Source organism: Oncorhynchus masou, chromosome 10 (genome assembly GCF_036934945.1).
Source record: "Oncorhynchus masou masou isolate Uvic2021 chromosome 10, UVic_Omas_1.1, whole genome shotgun sequence".
Classification (NCBI taxonomy): Eukaryota; Metazoa; Chordata; class Actinopteri; order Salmoniformes; family Salmonidae; genus Oncorhynchus; species Oncorhynchus masou.
The window spans coordinates 53,588,767-53,606,042 of record NC_088221.1 but is presented as its reverse complement, the minus strand read 5'-3'; the positions used below and the strand labels follow the sequence as shown (position 1 = coordinate 53,606,042).

General features: G+C 42.8%; 1 protein-coding gene across 1 annotated transcript in view; it reads left to right on the top strand.

The window, feature by feature from the left end:
* nme9 (NME/NM23 family member 9) overlaps nt 1-11,159 on the top strand; it is a 56,042-nt gene extending 44,883 nt beyond the window's left edge. The window contains exons 14-16 of the mRNA XM_064975600.1: nt 9,874-10,145; nt 10,689-10,967; nt 11,059-11,159. Of these exons, the coding sequence (XP_064831672.1) occupies nt 9,874-10,145; nt 10,689-10,967; nt 11,059-11,078 (571 nt within the window). The 3' untranslated portion in view covers nt 11,079-11,159. The remainder of the gene's footprint in view (nt 1-9,873; nt 10,146-10,688; nt 10,968-11,058) is intronic.
* Nucleotides 11,160-17,276: the final 6,117 nt, after the last annotated feature.

Here is a 17,276-nt window from a genome sequence, read left to right as displayed (position 1 = left end):
TTAATAATGCTCAGAGAATAAGAGGCAGTTAATAATGCTCAGGATAGAAGAGACAGTTAATAATGCTCAGGAATTAGAGACAGTTAATAATGCTCAGAGAATAAGAGGCAGTTAATAATGCTCAGGGAATTAGAGACATTTAATAATGCTCAGAGAATAAGAGGCAGTTAATAATGCTCAGGGAATTAGAGACAGTTAGTAATGCTCAGGGAATTAGAGACAGTTAATAATGCTCAGGGAATTAGAGACAGTTAATAATGCTCAGAGAATAAGAGGCAGTTAATAATGCTCAGGATAGAAGAGACAGTTAATAATGCTCAGAGAATAAGAGGCAGTTAATAATGCTCAGGGAATTAGAGACAGTTAATAATGCTCAGAGAATAAGAGGCAGTTAATAATGCTCAGGGAATTAGAGACAGTTAATAATGCTCAGGGAATTAGAGACAGTTAATAATGCTCAGAGAATAAGAGGCAGTTAATAATGCTCAGGGAATTAGAGACAGTTAATAATGCTCAGAGAATAAGAGGCAGTTAATAATGCTCAGGATAGAAGAGACAGTTAATAATGCTCAGGGAATTAGAGACAGTTAATAATGCTCAGAGAATAAGAGGCAGTTAATAATGCTCAGGGAATAAGAGGCAGTTAATAATGCTCAGGATAGAAGAGACAGTTAATAATGCTCAGGGAATTAGAGACAGTTAATAATGCTCAGAGAATAAGAGGCAGTTAATAATGCTCAGGGAATTAGAGACAGTTAATAATGCTCAGAGAATAAGAGGCAGTTAATAATGCTCAGGGAATTAGAGACAGTTAGTAATGCTCAGGATAGAAGAGACAGTTAATAATGCTCAGGGAATAAGAGACAGTTAATAATGGTCAGGTAGAAGACAGTTAATAATGCTCAGGGAATAAGAGACGGTTAATAATGCTCAGGGAATAAGAGACAGTTATTAATGCTCAGGGTAGAAGAGACAGTTAATAATGCTCAGGATAGAAGAGACCGTTAATAATGCTCAGGGAATACGAGAGAGTTAATAATGTTCAGGATAGAAGAGACCGTTAATAATGCTCAGGGTAGAAGAGACAGTTAATAATGCTCAGGGTAGAAGACAGTTAATAATGCTCAGGATATAAGAGACCGTTAATAATGCTCAGGGTAGAAGAGACAGTTAATAATGCTCAGGGTAGAAGACAATTAATAATGCTCAGGATGGAAGACAGTTAATAATGCTCAGAGAATAAGAGGCAGTTAATAATGCTCAGGGAATAAGAGACGGTAAATAATGCTCAGGGAATAAGAGGCAGTTAATAATGCTCAGGGAATAAGAGACGGTAAATAATGCTCAGGGAATAAGAGACAGTTAATAATGTTCAGGGTAGAAGACAGTTAATAATGCTCAGGGAATAAGAGACGGCAAATAATGCTCAGGGAATAAGAGACAGTTAATAATGCTCAGAGAATAAGAGGCAGTTATTAATGCTCAGGGAATAAGATAGTTAATAATGCTCAGGGTAGAAGAGACATTTAATAATGTTCAGGGTAGAAGAGACAGTTAATAATCCTCAAGGAATAAGAGACAGTTAATAATGCTCAGGGAATAAGAGACAGTTAATAATGCTCAGGGAACAAGAGACAGTTAATAATGCTCAGGGAATAAGAGACAGTTATTAATGCTCAGGGTAGAAGAGACAGTTAATAATTCTCAGGGAAGTATAGACAGTTATTAATGCTCAGGGTAGAAGATACAGTTAATAATGTTCAGGGAATAAGAGACAGTTAATAATGTTCAGGGTGGAAGAGACAGTTAATAATGTTCAGGGTAGAAGAGACGGTTAATAATGTTCAGGGTAGAAGAGACAGTTAATAATGCTCAGGGAATAAGAGACAGTTAATAATGCTCAGGGTTGAAGAGACAGTTGATAATGCTCAGGGAATAAGAGACAGTTACTAATGCTCAGGGAACAAGAGACAGTTATTAATGGTCGGGGTAGAAGACAGTTAATAATGTTCAGGGAATAAGAGACAGTTATTAATGCTCAGGGTAGAAGATACAGTTAATAATGTTCAGGGAATAAGAGACAGTTAATAATGTTCAGGGTGGAAGAGACAGTTAATAATGTTCAGGGTGGAAGAGACAGTTAATAATGTTCAGGGTGGAAGAGACAGTTAATAATGCTCAGGGTAGAAGAGACAGTTAATTATGTTCAGGGAATAAGAGACAGTTAATAATGTTCAGGGAATAAGAGACGGTTAATAATGTTCAGGGAATAAGAGACAGTTAATAATGTTCAGGGTAGAAGAGACAGTTAATAATGTTCAGGGTGGAAGAGACAGTTAATAATGCTCAGGGTGGAAGAGACAGTTAATAATGTTCAGGGTGGAAGAGACAGTTAATAATGTTCAGGGTGGAAGAGACAGTTAATGCTCAGGGTAGAAGAGACAGTTAATAATGCTCAGGGTGGAAGAGACAGTTAATAATGTTCAGGGTGGAAGAGACAGTTAATAATGTTCAGGGTGGAAGAGACAGTTAATAATGTTCAGGGTGGAAGAGACAGTTAATAATGTTCAGGGTGGAAGAGACAGTTAATAATGCTCAGGGTAGAAGAGACAGTTAATAATGTTCAGGGAATAAGAGACAGTTAATAATGTTCAGGGAATAAGAGACGGTTAATAATGTTCAGGGAATAAGAGACAGTTAATAATGTTCAGGGTAGAAGAGACAGTTAATAATGTTCAGGGTGGAAGAGACAGTTAATAATGCTCAGGGTGGAAGAGACAGTTAATAATGCTCAGGGTGGAAGAGACAGTTAATAATGTTCAGGGTGGAAGAGACAGTTAATAATGCTCAGGGTGGAAGAGACAGTTAATAATGTTCAGGGTGGAAGAGACAGTTAATAATGTTCAGGGTGGAAGAGACAGTTAATGCTCAGGGTAGAAGAGACAGTTAATAATGCTCAGGGTGGAAGAGACAGTTAATAATGTTCAGGGTGGAAGAGACAGTTAATAATGTTCAGGGTGGAAGAGACAGTTAATAATGTTCAGGGTGGAAGAGACAGTTAATAATGTTCAGGGTGGAAGAGACAGTTAATAATGCTCAGGGTAGAAGAGACCGTTATTAATGCTCAGGGTAGAAGAGAGAGTTAATAATGCTCAGGGAATAAGAGACAGTTAATAATGCTCAGGGAATACGAGACAGTTAATAATGCTCAGGGAATAAGAGACAGTTAATAATGCTCAGAGAATAAGAGGCAGTTAATAATGCTCAGGGTATAAGAGACAGTTAATAATGCTCAGGGTGGAAGAGACAGTTAATAATGTTCAGGGTGGAAGAGACAGTTAATAATGTTCAGGGTGGAAGAGACAGTTAATAATGTTCAAGGTAGAAGAGACAGTTAATAATGTTCAGGGTAGAAGACCGTTAATAATGCTCAGGGAATATGAGGCAGTTAATAATGGTCGGGGTAGAAGACAGTTAATAATGCTCAGGGAATAAGAGACAGTTAATAATGCTCAGGATAGAAGAGACAGTTAATAATGCTCAGGGAATAAGAGACAGTTAATAATGGTCGGGGAATAAGAGACAGTTAATAATGGTCGGGGTAGAAGACAGTTAATAATGCTCAGGATAGAAGAGACAGTTAATAATGCTCAGGGAATAAGAGACAGTTAATAATGGTCGGGGTAGAAGACAGTTAATAATGCTCAGGGAATAAGAGACAGTTAATAATGCTCAGGGTGGAAGAGACAGTTACTAATGCTCAGGGAATAAGAGACAGTTAATAATGTTCAGGCTGGAAGAGAGAGTTAATAATGCTCAGGATGGAAGACAGTTAATAATGCTCAGAGAATAAGAGGCAGTTAATAATGCTCAGGGAATAAGAGACAGTTAATAATGCTCAGGGTGGAAGAGACAGTTAATAATGTTCAGGGTAGAAGAGACCGTTATTAATGCTCAGGGTAGAAGAGAGAGTTAATAATGCTCAGGGAATAAGAGACAGTTAATAATGCTCAGAGAATAAGAGGCAGTTAATAATGCTCAGGGAATACGAGACAGTTAATAATGCTCAGGGAATAAGAGACAGTTAATAATGCTCAGAGAATAAGAGACAGTTAATAATGCTCAGGGTATAAGAGACAGTTAATAATGTTCAGGGTAGAAGAGACAGTTATTAATGCTCAGGGTAGAAGAGACCGTTATTAATCCTCGGGGTGAAGAGACAGTTAATAATGCTCAGGGTGGAAGAGACAGTTAATAATGTTCAGGGTAGAAGAGACCGTTATTAATGCTCAGGGTAGAAGAGAGAGTTAATAATGCTCAGGGAATAAGAGACAGTTAATAATGCTCAGGGAATACGAGACAGTTAATAATGCTCAGGGAATAAGAGACAGTTAATAATGCTCAGAGAATAAGAGGCAGTTAATAATGCTCAGGGTATAAGAGACAGTTAATAATGTTCAGGGTAGAAGAGACAGTTATTAATGCTCAGGGTAGAAGAGACCGTTATTAATGCTCAGGGTAGAAGAGACAGTTAATAATGCTCAGGGAATAAGAGACAGTTAATAATGTTCAGGGTAGAAGAGACAGTTAATAATGTTCAGTGTAGAAGAGACAGTTAATAATGTTCAGGGTGGAAGAGACAGTTAATAATGCTCAGGGTAGAAGAGACAGTTAAAACCTCTTGATACTCCCCATCCCGGATCCGGGATTGTGAATAAAGCCTCAGGCTCATTAGCATAACGCAACGTTAACGATTTCTGAAAATCGCAAATAAAATGAAAATAATGCGCTCTCAAGCTTAGCCTTTTCTTAACAACACTGTCATCTCAGATTTTCAAAATATGCTTTTGAACCATAGCAATTCACTAATTTGTGTAAGAGTAGCATTTAGCACGCAACATTTACACAAAAACATTTACACAAAAACCAAATAAATAAAATAATTTACCTTTGAAGAGCTTCGGATGTTCTCAATGAGGAGACTCTCAGTTACATAGAAAATGTTCCGTTTTTCCTGAAAGAATCTTTGTGTAGGAGAAATCGCTCCGTTTTGTACATCACATTTGGCTACCGAAACTAACCGAAAATTCAGTCACCAAAATGTCAAACTTTTTCCGAATTAACTCCATAATATCGAGAAACATGGCAAACGTTGTTTGGAATCAATCCTCAAGGTGTTTTTTCACATATCTCTTCATTGATATGCAGTTAATGGAAGCCTGCTTTCCCCTCAGAATCGCATGGAAAAATACCAGCAGCTGAAAAAGACGCACCAATTTCGACGGAGGACACCGGGCGGACACCTGGAAAATGTAGTCTCTTATGGTCAATCTTCCAATGATATGCCTACAAATACGTCACAATGCTGCAGACACCTTGGGGAAACGACAGAAAGGGCAGGCTCATTCCTCTCACATTCAAAGCCATATAAGGAGACAATGGAAAACAGAGCCTCAAAAATCCTGCTGGTTTCCTGGATGCCGTTTCATCTTGGTTTTGCCTGTAGCTCCCGTTCTAGGGCACCCACAGAAAATATCTTTGCAGTTCTGGAAACGTAAGTGTTTTCTTTCCAAAGCTATCAATTATATGCATAGTCGAGCATCTTTTTGTGACAAAATATTGCGCTTAAAACGGGAACGTTTTTCATCCAAAAATGAAATAGAGCCCCCAGAGTTTCAAGAGGTTAATAATGCTCAGGATAGAAGAGACAGTTAATAATGTTCAGGGAATACGAGAGAGTTAATAATGCTCAGGGTATAAGAGACAGTTATTAATGCTCAGGATGGAAGACAGTTAATAATGCTCAGAGAATAAGAGGCAGTTAATAATGCTCAGGGAATTAGAGACAGTTAATAATGCTCAGAGAATAAGAGGCAGTTAATAATGCTCAGAGAATAAGAGGCAGTTAATAATGCTCAGGGAATTAGAGACAGTTAATAATGCTCAGGGAAGAATAGACAGTTAGTAATGCTCAGGATAGAAGAGACAGTTAATAATGCTCAGGGAATTAGAGACAGTTAATAATGCTCAGAGAATAAGAGGCAGTTAATAATGCTCAGGATAGAAGAGACAGTTAATAATGCTCAGGGAATAAGAGGCAGTTAATAATGCTCAGGATAGAAGAGACAGTTAATAATGCTCAGGGATTTAGAGACAGTTAATAATGCTCAGAGAATAAGAGGCAGTTAATAATGCTCAGGGAATTAGAGACAGTTAATAATGCTCAGAGAATAAGAGGCAGTTAATAATGCTCAGAGAATAAGAAGCAGTTAATAATGCTCAGGATAGAAGAGACAGTTAATAATGCTCAGAGAATAAGATGCAGTTAATAATGCTCAGGGAATTAGAGACAGTTAATAATGCTCAGGGAATTAGAGACAGTTAATAATGCACAGAGAATAAGAGGCAGTTAATAATGCTCAGAGAATAAGAGGCAGTTAATAATGCTCAGGATAGAAGAGACAGTTAATAATGCTCAGGGAATTAGAGACAGTTAATAATGCTCAGAGAATAAGAGGCAGTTAATAATGCTCAGGGAATTAGAGACATTTAATAATGCTCAGAGAATAAGAGGCAGTTAATAATGCTCAGGGAATTAGAGACAGTTAGTAATGCTCAGGGAATTAGAGACAGTTAATAATGCTCAGGGAATTAGAGACAGTTAATAATGCTCAGAGAATAAGAGGCAGTTAATAATGCTCAGGATAGAAGAGACAGTTAATAATGCTCAGAGAATAAGAGGCAGTTAATAATGCTCAGGATAGAAGAGACAGTTAATAATGCTCAGGGAATTAGAGACAGTTAATAATGCTCAGAGAATAAGAGGCAGTTAATAATGCTCAGGGAATTAGAGACATTTAATAATGCTCAGAGAATAAGAGGCAGTTAATAATGCTCAGGGAATTAGAGACAGTTAGTAATGCTCAGGGAATTAGAGACAGTTAATAATGCTCAGGGAATTAGAGACAGTTAATAATGCTCAGAGAATAAGAGGCAGTTAATAATGCTCAGGATAGAAGAGACAGTTAATAATGCTCAGAGAATAAGAGGCAGTTAATAATGCTCAGGGAATTAGAGACAGTTAATAATGCTCAGAGAATAAGAGGCAGTTAATAATGCTCAGGGAATTAGAGACAGTTAATAATGCTCAGGGAATTAGAGACAGTTAATAATGCTCAGAGAATAAGAGGCAGTTAATAATGCTCAGGGAATTAGAGACAGTTAATAATGCTCAGAGAATAAGAGGCAGTTAATAATGCTCAGGATAGAAGAGACAGTTAATAATGCTCAGGGAATTAGAGACAGTTAATAATGCTCAGAGAATAAGAGGCAGTTAATAATGCTCAGGGAATAAGAGGCAGTTAATAATGCTCAGGATAGAAGAGACAGTTAATAATGCTCAGGGAATTAGAAACAGTTAATAATGCTCAGAGAATAAGAGGCAGTTAATAATGCTCAGGGAATTAGAGACAGTTAATAATGCTCAGAGAATAAGAGGCAGTTAATAATGCTCAGGGAATTAGAGACAGTTAGTAATGCTCAGGATAGAAGAGACAGTTAATAATGCTCAGGGAATAAGAGACAGTTAATAATGGTCAGGTAGAAGACAGTTAATAATGCTCAGGGAATAAGAGACGGTTAATAATGCTCAGGGAATAAGAGACAGTTACTAATGCTCAGGGTAGAAGAGACAGTTAATAATGCTCAGGATAGAAGAGACCGTTAATAATGCTCAGGGAATAGAAGAGAGTTAATAATGTTCAGGATAGAAGAGACCGTTAATAATGCTCAGGGTAGAAGAGACAGTTAATAATGCTCAGGGTAGAAGACAGTTAATAATGCTCAGGATATAAGAGACCGTTAATAATGCTCAGGGTAGAAGAGACAGTTAATAATGCTCAGGGTAGAAGACAATTAATAATGCTCAGGATGGAAGACAGTTAATAATGCTCAGAGAATAAGAGGCAGTTAATAATGCTCAAGGAATAAGAGACGGTAAATAATGCTCAGGGAATAAGAGGCAGTTAATAATGCTCAGGGAATAAGAGACGGTAAATAATGCTCAGGGAATAAGAGACAGTTAATAATGTTCAGGGTAGAAGACAGTTAATAATGCTCAGGGAATAAGAGACGGTAAATAATGCTCAGGGAATAAGAGACAGTTAATAATGCTCAGAGAATAAGAGGCAGTTATTAATGCTCAGGGAATAAGATAGTTAATAATGCTCAGGGTAGAAGAGACATTTAATAATGTTCAGGGTAGAAGAGACAGTTAATAATCCTCAAGGAATAAGAGACAGTTAATAATGCTCAGGGAACAAGAGACAGTTAATAATGCTCAGGGAACAAGAGACAGTTAATAATGCTCAGGGAATAAGAGACAGTTATTAATGCTCAGGGTAGAAGAGACAGTTAATAATTCTCAGGGAAGTATAGACAGTTATTAATGCTCAGGGTAGAAGATACAGTTAATAATGTTCAGGGAATAAGAGACAGTTAATAATGTTCAGGGTGGAAGAGACAGTTAATAATGTTCAGGGTAGAAGAGACGGTTAATAATGTTCAGGGTAGAAGAGACAGTTAATAATGCTCAGGGAATAAGAGACAGTTAATAATGCTCAGGGTTGAAGAGACAGTTGATAATGCTCAGGGAATAAGAGACAGTTACTAATGCTCAGGGAACAAGAGACAGTTATTAATGGTCGGGGTAGAAGACAGTTAATAATGTTCAGGGAATAAGAGACAGTTATTAATGCTCAGGGTAGAAGATACAGTTAATAATGCTCAGGGTAGAAGAGACAGTTAATAATGTTCAGGGAATAAGAGACAGTTAATAATGTTCAGGGAATAAGAGACGGTTAATAATGTTCAGGGAATAAGAGACAGTTAATAATGTTCAGGGTAGAAGAGACAGTTAATAATGTTCAGGGTGGAAGAGACAGTTAATAATGCTCAGGGTGGAAGAGACAGTTAATAATGTTCAGGGTGGAAGAGACAGTTAATAATGTTCAGGGTGGAAGAGACAGTTAATGCTCAGGGTAGAAGAGACAGTTAATAATGCTCAGGGTGGAAGAGACAGTTAATAATGTTCAGGGTGGAAGAGACAGTTAATAATGTTCAGGGTGGAAGAGACAGTTAATAATGTTCAGGGTGGAAGAGACAGTTAATAATGTTCAGGGTGGAAGAGACAGTTAATAATGCTCAGGGTAGAAGAGACAGTTAATAATGTTCAGGGAATAAGAGACAGTTAATAATGTTCAGGGAATAAGAGACGGTTAATAATGTTCAGGGAATAAGAGACAGTTAATAATGTTCAGGGTAGAAGAGACAGTTAATAATGTTCAGGGTGGAAGAGACAGTTAATAATGCTCAGGGTGGAAGAGACAGTTAATAATGTTCAGGGTGGAAGAGACAGTTAATAATGTTCAGGGTGGAAGAGACAGTTAATGCTCAGGGTAGAAGAGACAGTTAATAATGCTCAGGGTGGAAGAGACAGTTAATAATGTTCAGGGTGGAAGAGACAGTTAATAATGCTCAGGGTGGAAGAGACAGTTAATAATGTTCAGGGTGGAAGAGACAGTTAATAATGTTCAGGGTGGAAGAGACAGTTAATGCTCAGGGTAGAAGAGACAGTTAATAATGCTCAGGGTGGAAGAGACAGTTAATAATGTTCAGGGTGGAAGAGACAGTTAATAATGTTCAGGGTGGAAGAGACAGTTAATAATGTTCAGGGTGGAAGAGACAGTTAATAATGTTCAGGGAATAAGAGACAGTTAATAATGTTCAGGGTAGAAGACAGTTAATGCTCAGGGTAGAAGAGACAGTTAATAATGCTCAGGGTGGAAGAGTACATCTGAAACCCTGTCTCTGTAGTGGTCCCTGTATGCTGCTGGTGCTGACCAAGGAAAATGCTGTGGAGGAGTGGCGGTCCATGATGGGCCCCACAGACCCTGCCCTGGCCCAGGTTACGGCCCCGGGGTCCCTGAGGGCCCGCTTCGCCTTAGACATCCTCCACAACTCCCTTCACGGCTCCTCCAATCAGGAGCATGCTCAGGAGAAGATTCACTTCCTGTTTGGTGATATCATCACCTCAGACAGAGACCTGACCAGCAATGGGGAACTGGAACTGGATCCCACATCGCGAGGTAACCAATCACACTTCAGTTATGACACTGAACAAAAATAGAAATGCAACATGTAAGGTGTTAGTTCCGTGTTTCATGAGCTGAAATAAAAGATCCCAGAAATGTTCCATATGCACAGAAAACGTATTTCTCTCAAATTTTGTGCACAAATTTGTTGACATTACTGTTCGTGAGCATTTCTGCTTGTAATATAGCTCCTTCTGATTGGCTGGGCCTATGCCCTCCCAGGCCCACCAATGGCAGCGCCCATGCCCAGTCATGTGAAATCCACAGATTAGGGCCTAATTTATTTATTTCAATTGACTGATTTCCTTATGAACTGTAACTCAGCTAAATCTTTGAAATTGTTGCATGTTGTGTTTATATTTGTTCAGTATATCCGACTAGACGGACCATGAAAAACAGGGTCACTAGTGGAGAGCAGTTAGGTGCCCGTGTATAGTTGAATCCCCAACAGGTCTATCTGGCTCGATGGACCAAGTCAAGACTGATAAACAAGAAACAGCCTTTTCAACAGTAAACATGTCCAATGCTTTATTTCAGGAAAACAGCAGGACAGTTTTGCAGATCTCATGGCTTCAGACAAATCAGGTTGTACAACTGCAGAAATGACAGAACATGCTGAGCCAGGCAGTCCAGAGAGCCATCAAGAGCATGTTGAGCCAGGAAGTCCAGAGAGCCATCAAGAGCATGTTGAGCCAGGAAGTCCAGAGAGCAATCAAGAGCATGTTGAGCCAGGAAGTCCAGAGAGCCATCAAGAGCATGTTGAGCGGGCCACATCCACGTCAGACACACCCGGTGTCACACACAAAGAAGGGGGAGGTAAGAATGAGCCTGTGGATATTGAACACGGGATATAAATCTGTGCTGAAGGTAAAGCACTGCATTCAGTTGATCCTTCTACATATTACAGGTGATCAGACACCAGTCTGAAGAAGAAGGATCAACAGGTCACCAGTAGAGATCCCCAGGACAGATCCCCAGGACAGATCCCCAGGACAGATCCCCAGGACAGATCCCCAGTAGAGATCCCCAGGACAGATCCCCAGTAGAGATCCCCAGGACAGATCCCCAGTAGAGATCCCCAGGACAGATCCCCAGTAGAGATCCCCAGGACAGATCCCCAGTAGAGATCCCCAGGACAGATCCCCAGTAGAGATCACCAGGACAGGTCACCAGTAGAGATCCCCAGGACAGGTCACCAGTAGAGATCCCCAGTAGAGATCACCAGTAGAGATCCCCAGTAGAGATCCCCAGTAGAGATCCCCAGTAGAGATCCCCAGTAGAGATCCCCAGTAGAGATCCCCAGTAGAGATCACCAGGACAGGTCACCAGTAGAGATCCCCAGGACAGGTCACCAGTAGAGATCCCCAGTAGAGATCACCAGTAGAGATCCCCAGTAGAGATCCCCAGTAGAGATCCCCAGTAGAGATCCCCAGGACAGATCCCCAGTAGAGATCCCCAGAACAGATCCCCAGTAGAGATCCCCAGGACAGATCCCCAGTAGAGATCCCCAGGACAGATCCCCAGTAGAGATCCCCAGGACAGATCCCCAGTAGAGATCCCCAGGACAGATCCCCAGTAGAGATCCCCAGGACAGATCCCCAGTAGAGATCCCCAGGACAGATCCCCAGTAGAGATCCCCAGGACAGATCCCCAGTAGAGATCCCCAGAACAGATCCCCAGGACAGGTCACCAGTAGAGATCCCCAGGACAGGTCACCAGTAGAGATCCCCAGGACAGATCCCCAGTAGAGATCCCCAGGACAGATCCCCAGTAGAGATCCCCAGGACAGGTCACCAGTAGAGATCCCCAGGACAGATCACCAGTAGAGATCCCCAGGACAGGTCACCAGTAGAGATCACCAGGACAGATCCCCAGGACAGGTCACCAGTAGAGATCACCAGTAGAGATTCCCAGGACAGATCCCCAGTAGAGATCCCCAGGACAGGTCACCAGTAGAGATCCCCAGGACAGGTCACCAGTAGAGATCCCCAGGACAGATCCCCAGTAGAGATCCCCAGGACAGGTCACCAGTAGAGATCCCAGTAGAGATCCCCAGGACAGGTCACCAGTAGAGATCACCAGTAGAGATCCCCAGGACAGGTCACCAGTAGAGATCCCCAGGACAGATCCCCAGTAGAGATCCCCAGAACAGATCCCCAGGACAGGTCACCAGTAGAGATCCCCAGGACAGATCCCCAGTAGAGATCCCCAGTACAGATCCCCAGTAGAGATCCCCAGGACAGGTCACCAGTAGAGATCCCCAGGACAGGTCACCAGTAGAGATCCCCAGGACAGGTCACCAGTAGAGATCCCCAGAACAGATCCCCAGTAGAGATCCCCAGTAGAGATCCCCAGGACAGATCCCCAGTAGAGATCCCCAGGACAGGTCACCAGTAGAGATCCCCAGGACAGGTCACCAGTAGAGATCCCCAGGACAGGTCCCCAGTAGAGATCCCCAGTAGAGATCCCCAGGACAGGTCACCAGTAGAGATCCCCAGGACAGGTCACCAGTAGAGATCCCCAGTAGAGATCCCCAGGACAGATCCCCAGTAGAGATCCCCAGGACAGATCCCCAGTAGAGATCCCCAGGACAGATCCCCAGTAGAGATCCCCAGGACAGGTCACCAGTAGAGATCCCCAGGACAGATCCCCAGTAGAGATCCCCAGGACAGATCCCCAGGACAGATCCCCAGGACAGATCCCCAGTACAGATCACCAGTAGAGATCCCCAGGACAGATCCCCAGGACAGATCCCCAGGACAGATCCCCAGGACAGATCCCCAGGACAGATCCCCAGTAGAGATCCCCAGTAGAGATCCCCAGTAGAGATCCCCAGTAGAGATCCCCAGGACAGATCCCCAGTAGAGATCCCCAGGACAGATCCCCAGGACAGATCCCCAGAACAGATCCCCAGGACAGATCCCCAGTAGAGATCCCCAGGACAGATCCCCAGGACAGATCCCCAGGACAGATCCCCAGTAGAGATCCCCAGTAGAGATCCCCAGGACAGATCCCCAGTAGAGATCCCCAGTAGAGATCCCCAGGACAGATCCCCAGGACAGATCACCAGTAGAGATCCCCAGTACAGATCCCCAGTAGAGATCACCAGTAGAGATCCCCAGTACAGATCCCCAGTAGAGATCACCAGTAGAGATCCCCAGAACAGATCCCCAGAACAGATCCCCAGGACAGATCCCCAGTACAGGTCACCAGTAGAGATCCCCAGGACAGGTCCCCAGGACAGATCCCCAGGACAGGTCACCAGTAGAGATCCCCAGGACAGGTCACCAGTAGAGATCCCCAGTAGAGATCCCCAGTAGAGATCCCCAGGACAGATCCCCAGTAGAGATCCCCAGTAGAGATCCCCAGGACAGATCCCCAGTAGAGATCCCCAGGACAGATCCCCAGTAGAGATCCCCAGGACAGATCCCCAGGACAGATCCCCAGGACAGATCCCCAGGACAGATCCCCAGTAGAGATCCCCAGAACAGATCCCCAGGACAGATCCCCAGGACAGATCCCCAGTACAGATCCCCAGTAGAGATCCCCAGGACAGATCCCCAGTAGAGATCCCCAGTAGAGATCCCCAGGACAGATCCCCAGGACAGATCACCAGTAGAGATCCCCAGTACAGATCCCCAGTAGAGATCACCAGTAGAGATCCCCAGTACAGATCCCCAGTAGAGATCACCAGTAGAGATCCCCAGTAGAGATCCCCAGGACAGATCCCCAGTAGAGATCCCCAGTACAGGTCACCAGTAGAGATCCCCAGGACAGGTCCCCAGGACAGATCCCCAGGACAGGTCACCAGTAGAGATCCCCAGTAGAGATCCCCAGTAGAGATCCCCAGGACAGATCCCCAGTAGAGATCCCCAGGACAGGTCACCAGTAGAGATCCCCAGGACAGGTCACCAGTAGAGATCCCAGGACAGGTCACCAGTAGAGATCCCCAGGACAGGTCACCAGTAGAGATCCCCAGTAGAGATCCCCAGTAGAGATCACCAGGACAGGTCACCAGTAGAGATCCCCAGGACAGGTCACCAGTAGAGATCCCCAGGACAGGTCACCAGTAGAGATCCCCAGGACAGGTCACCAGTAGAGATCACCAGGACAGGTCACCAGTAGAGATCACCAGGACAGGTCACCAGTAGAGATCCCCAGGACAGATCACCAGTAGAGATCCCCAGGACAGGTCACCAGTAGAGATCACCAGGACAGGTCCCCAGTAGAGATCCCCAGGACAGATCCCCAGTAGAGATCCCCAGGACAGGTCACCAGTAGAGATCCCCAGGACAGATCCCCAGGACAGATCCCCAGTAGAGATCCCCAGGACAGATCCCCAGTACAGGTCACCAGTAGAGATCCCCAGGACAGATCCCCAGGACAGATCCCCAGGACTCTGATCATCAAAGTTAAGACTGAATGGCCTTCGTCTTTCAGATACAACAAATCAACAATACCACTTGTAGGTCTACAGTACATTATCATGTTACTTCATTTGAATGTTGCGAAAAATGAAATAAAAATCTTACTGCATATTTTTACATTTTTGTGTATCAATGTCTACATCCTCATCAACACAATCTAATCGTATGAGTCACATGCACCGAGTACAACAGGTGAAATGCTTATTTACGAGCCCCTAACCAACAGTACACTTTCAAAAAAATATGGAAAAGAATTAGAGATAAAAGTAACAAGTAATTTTAAAGCGCAGCAGTAAAATAACAGTATATACAGGGGGGTGCCGGTACAGAGTCAATGTGTGGGCGTACCGGTTAGTTGAGGTAGTATGTACATGTAGGTGGAGTTATTAAAGTTCTGCATAGGTGACAACAGAGAGTAACAGTGGTGTGGAAAGGGGGAGGGGGCAATGCAAATAGTCTGGGTAGCCATTTGATTAGATGTTCAGTAGTCTTATGGCTTGGGGGTAGAATCTGTTTAGAAGCCTCTTGGACCTAGACTTTTGAACCTACTGGGCTGTTCGCACTACCCTCTGTGGTGCCTGGCGGTCGGAGGCCGAGCAGTTGCCATACCAGGCAGTGATGCAACCAGTCAGGTGCTCTCGATGGTGCAGGGCCCCTAATGCATTTTTCAGAAAATGGCGGAAAATATGCAGCCAAAGTCTGAGGAGAGCGGATACAAATGACTTGTACAAACTAATTATGACAAATGTTAAGAAAATGTTGAGCAATGTAATAAAGTAATGACTTTTTAAATAAAAGTTATACGTTATGTTGGCTGACAATTTGATAGCTATGCTGTCCTTACGAACCGCATAGCATATCATTACAGCAGTATGTACCAGTATGTTAGCTGGCTACATGTTGTTAGTTGGCTACTAAATACATAGAACTTGCCAGTATATTAACTATACTGTATATTATATATATATATATATATATATATATATCTCACTAAACTACCCAATGTTCATTGACCTGATTTTTTTATTGCAACAATGATACCAATATTTATGATTTTTTTTCTCCCCAATTTCATGGTATTCAATTGATAATTACAATCTTTTCTCATCGCTACAACTCCCGTATGGACTTGGGAGAGGCAAAGGTCGAGAGCCGTGCATCCCCCGAAACACGACCCAACCAGGCCGCACTGCTTCTTGACACAATGCCCTCTTAACCCAGAAGCCAGCCTCACGAATGTGTCAGAGTGCACTGTGCCCGGCACGCCACAGCATTTACTAGTGCGCGATGGGACAAGAACACCCCTGCCGGCCAAACCCTCCCTTAACCCGGATGACGCTGGGCCAACTGTGTGCAGCCCCAATGGGTCTCCCGGTCGTGGTCGGCTGCGATAGAGCCTGGACTCAAACCCAGGATCTCCAGTGGCACAACGAACACTGTGCCACTCAGGAGGCAACATTACCCAGTCCCCAAGTCCAGAACAGACTATGGGAGGCACACAGTACTACATAGAGCCATGACTACATGGAACTCTATTCCACAGTACTACATAGAGATATGACTACATGGAACTCTATTCCACAGTACTACATAGAGCCATGACTACATGGAACTCTATTCCACAGTACTACATAGAGCCATGACTACATGGAACTCTATTCCACAGTACTACATAGAGCCATGACTACATGGAACTCTATTCCACAGTACTACATAGAGCCATACATGGAACTCTATTCCACAGTACTACATAGAGCCATGACTACATGGAACTCTATTCCACAGTACTACATAGAGCCATGACTACATGGAACTCTATTCCACAGTACTACATAGAGCCATGACTCTACATGGAACTCTATTCCACAGTACTACATAGAGAGCCATGACTACATGGAACTCTATTCCACAGTACTACATAGAGCCATGACTACATGGAACTCTATTCCACAGTACTACATAGAGCCATGACTACATGGAACTCTATTCCACAGTACCACATAGAGCCATGACTACATGGAACTCTATTCCACAGTACTACATAGAGCCATGACTACATGGAACTCTATTCCACAGTACTACATAGAGCCATGACCACATGGAACTCTATTCCACAGTACTACATAGAGCCATGACTACATGGAACTCTATTCCACATCAGGTAACTGATGCAGCAGTAGAATCAGATTTAAAAAGCAGGTAAAAATACACTTTATTGAACAGCGGGGACTGTGAAGAGACACAAACATGCACACTATACACACACACATGGATTTAGTACTGTAAATATGTGGTAGTAGTGGCCTGAGGGCACACACTTAGTGTGTTGTGAATTCTGTAAAGAATGTATTGTAAATATATTTAAAATTGTACAAATCAAATGTATTTATAAAGCCCTTCTTACATCAGCTGATATCTCAAAGTGCTGTACAGAAACCCAGCCTAAAACCCCAAACAGCAAGCAATGCAGGTGTAGAAGCACGGTGGCTAGGAAAAACTCCCTAGAAAGGCCAAAACCTAGGAAGAAACCTAGAGAGGAACCAGGCTATGAGGGGTGGCCAGTCCTCTTCTGGCTGTGCCGGGTGGAGATTATAACAGAACATGGCCAAGATGTTCAAATGTTCATAAATGACCAGCAGGGTCAAATAATAAAAATCACAGGCAGAACAGTTGAAACTGGAGCAGCAGCACAGCCAGG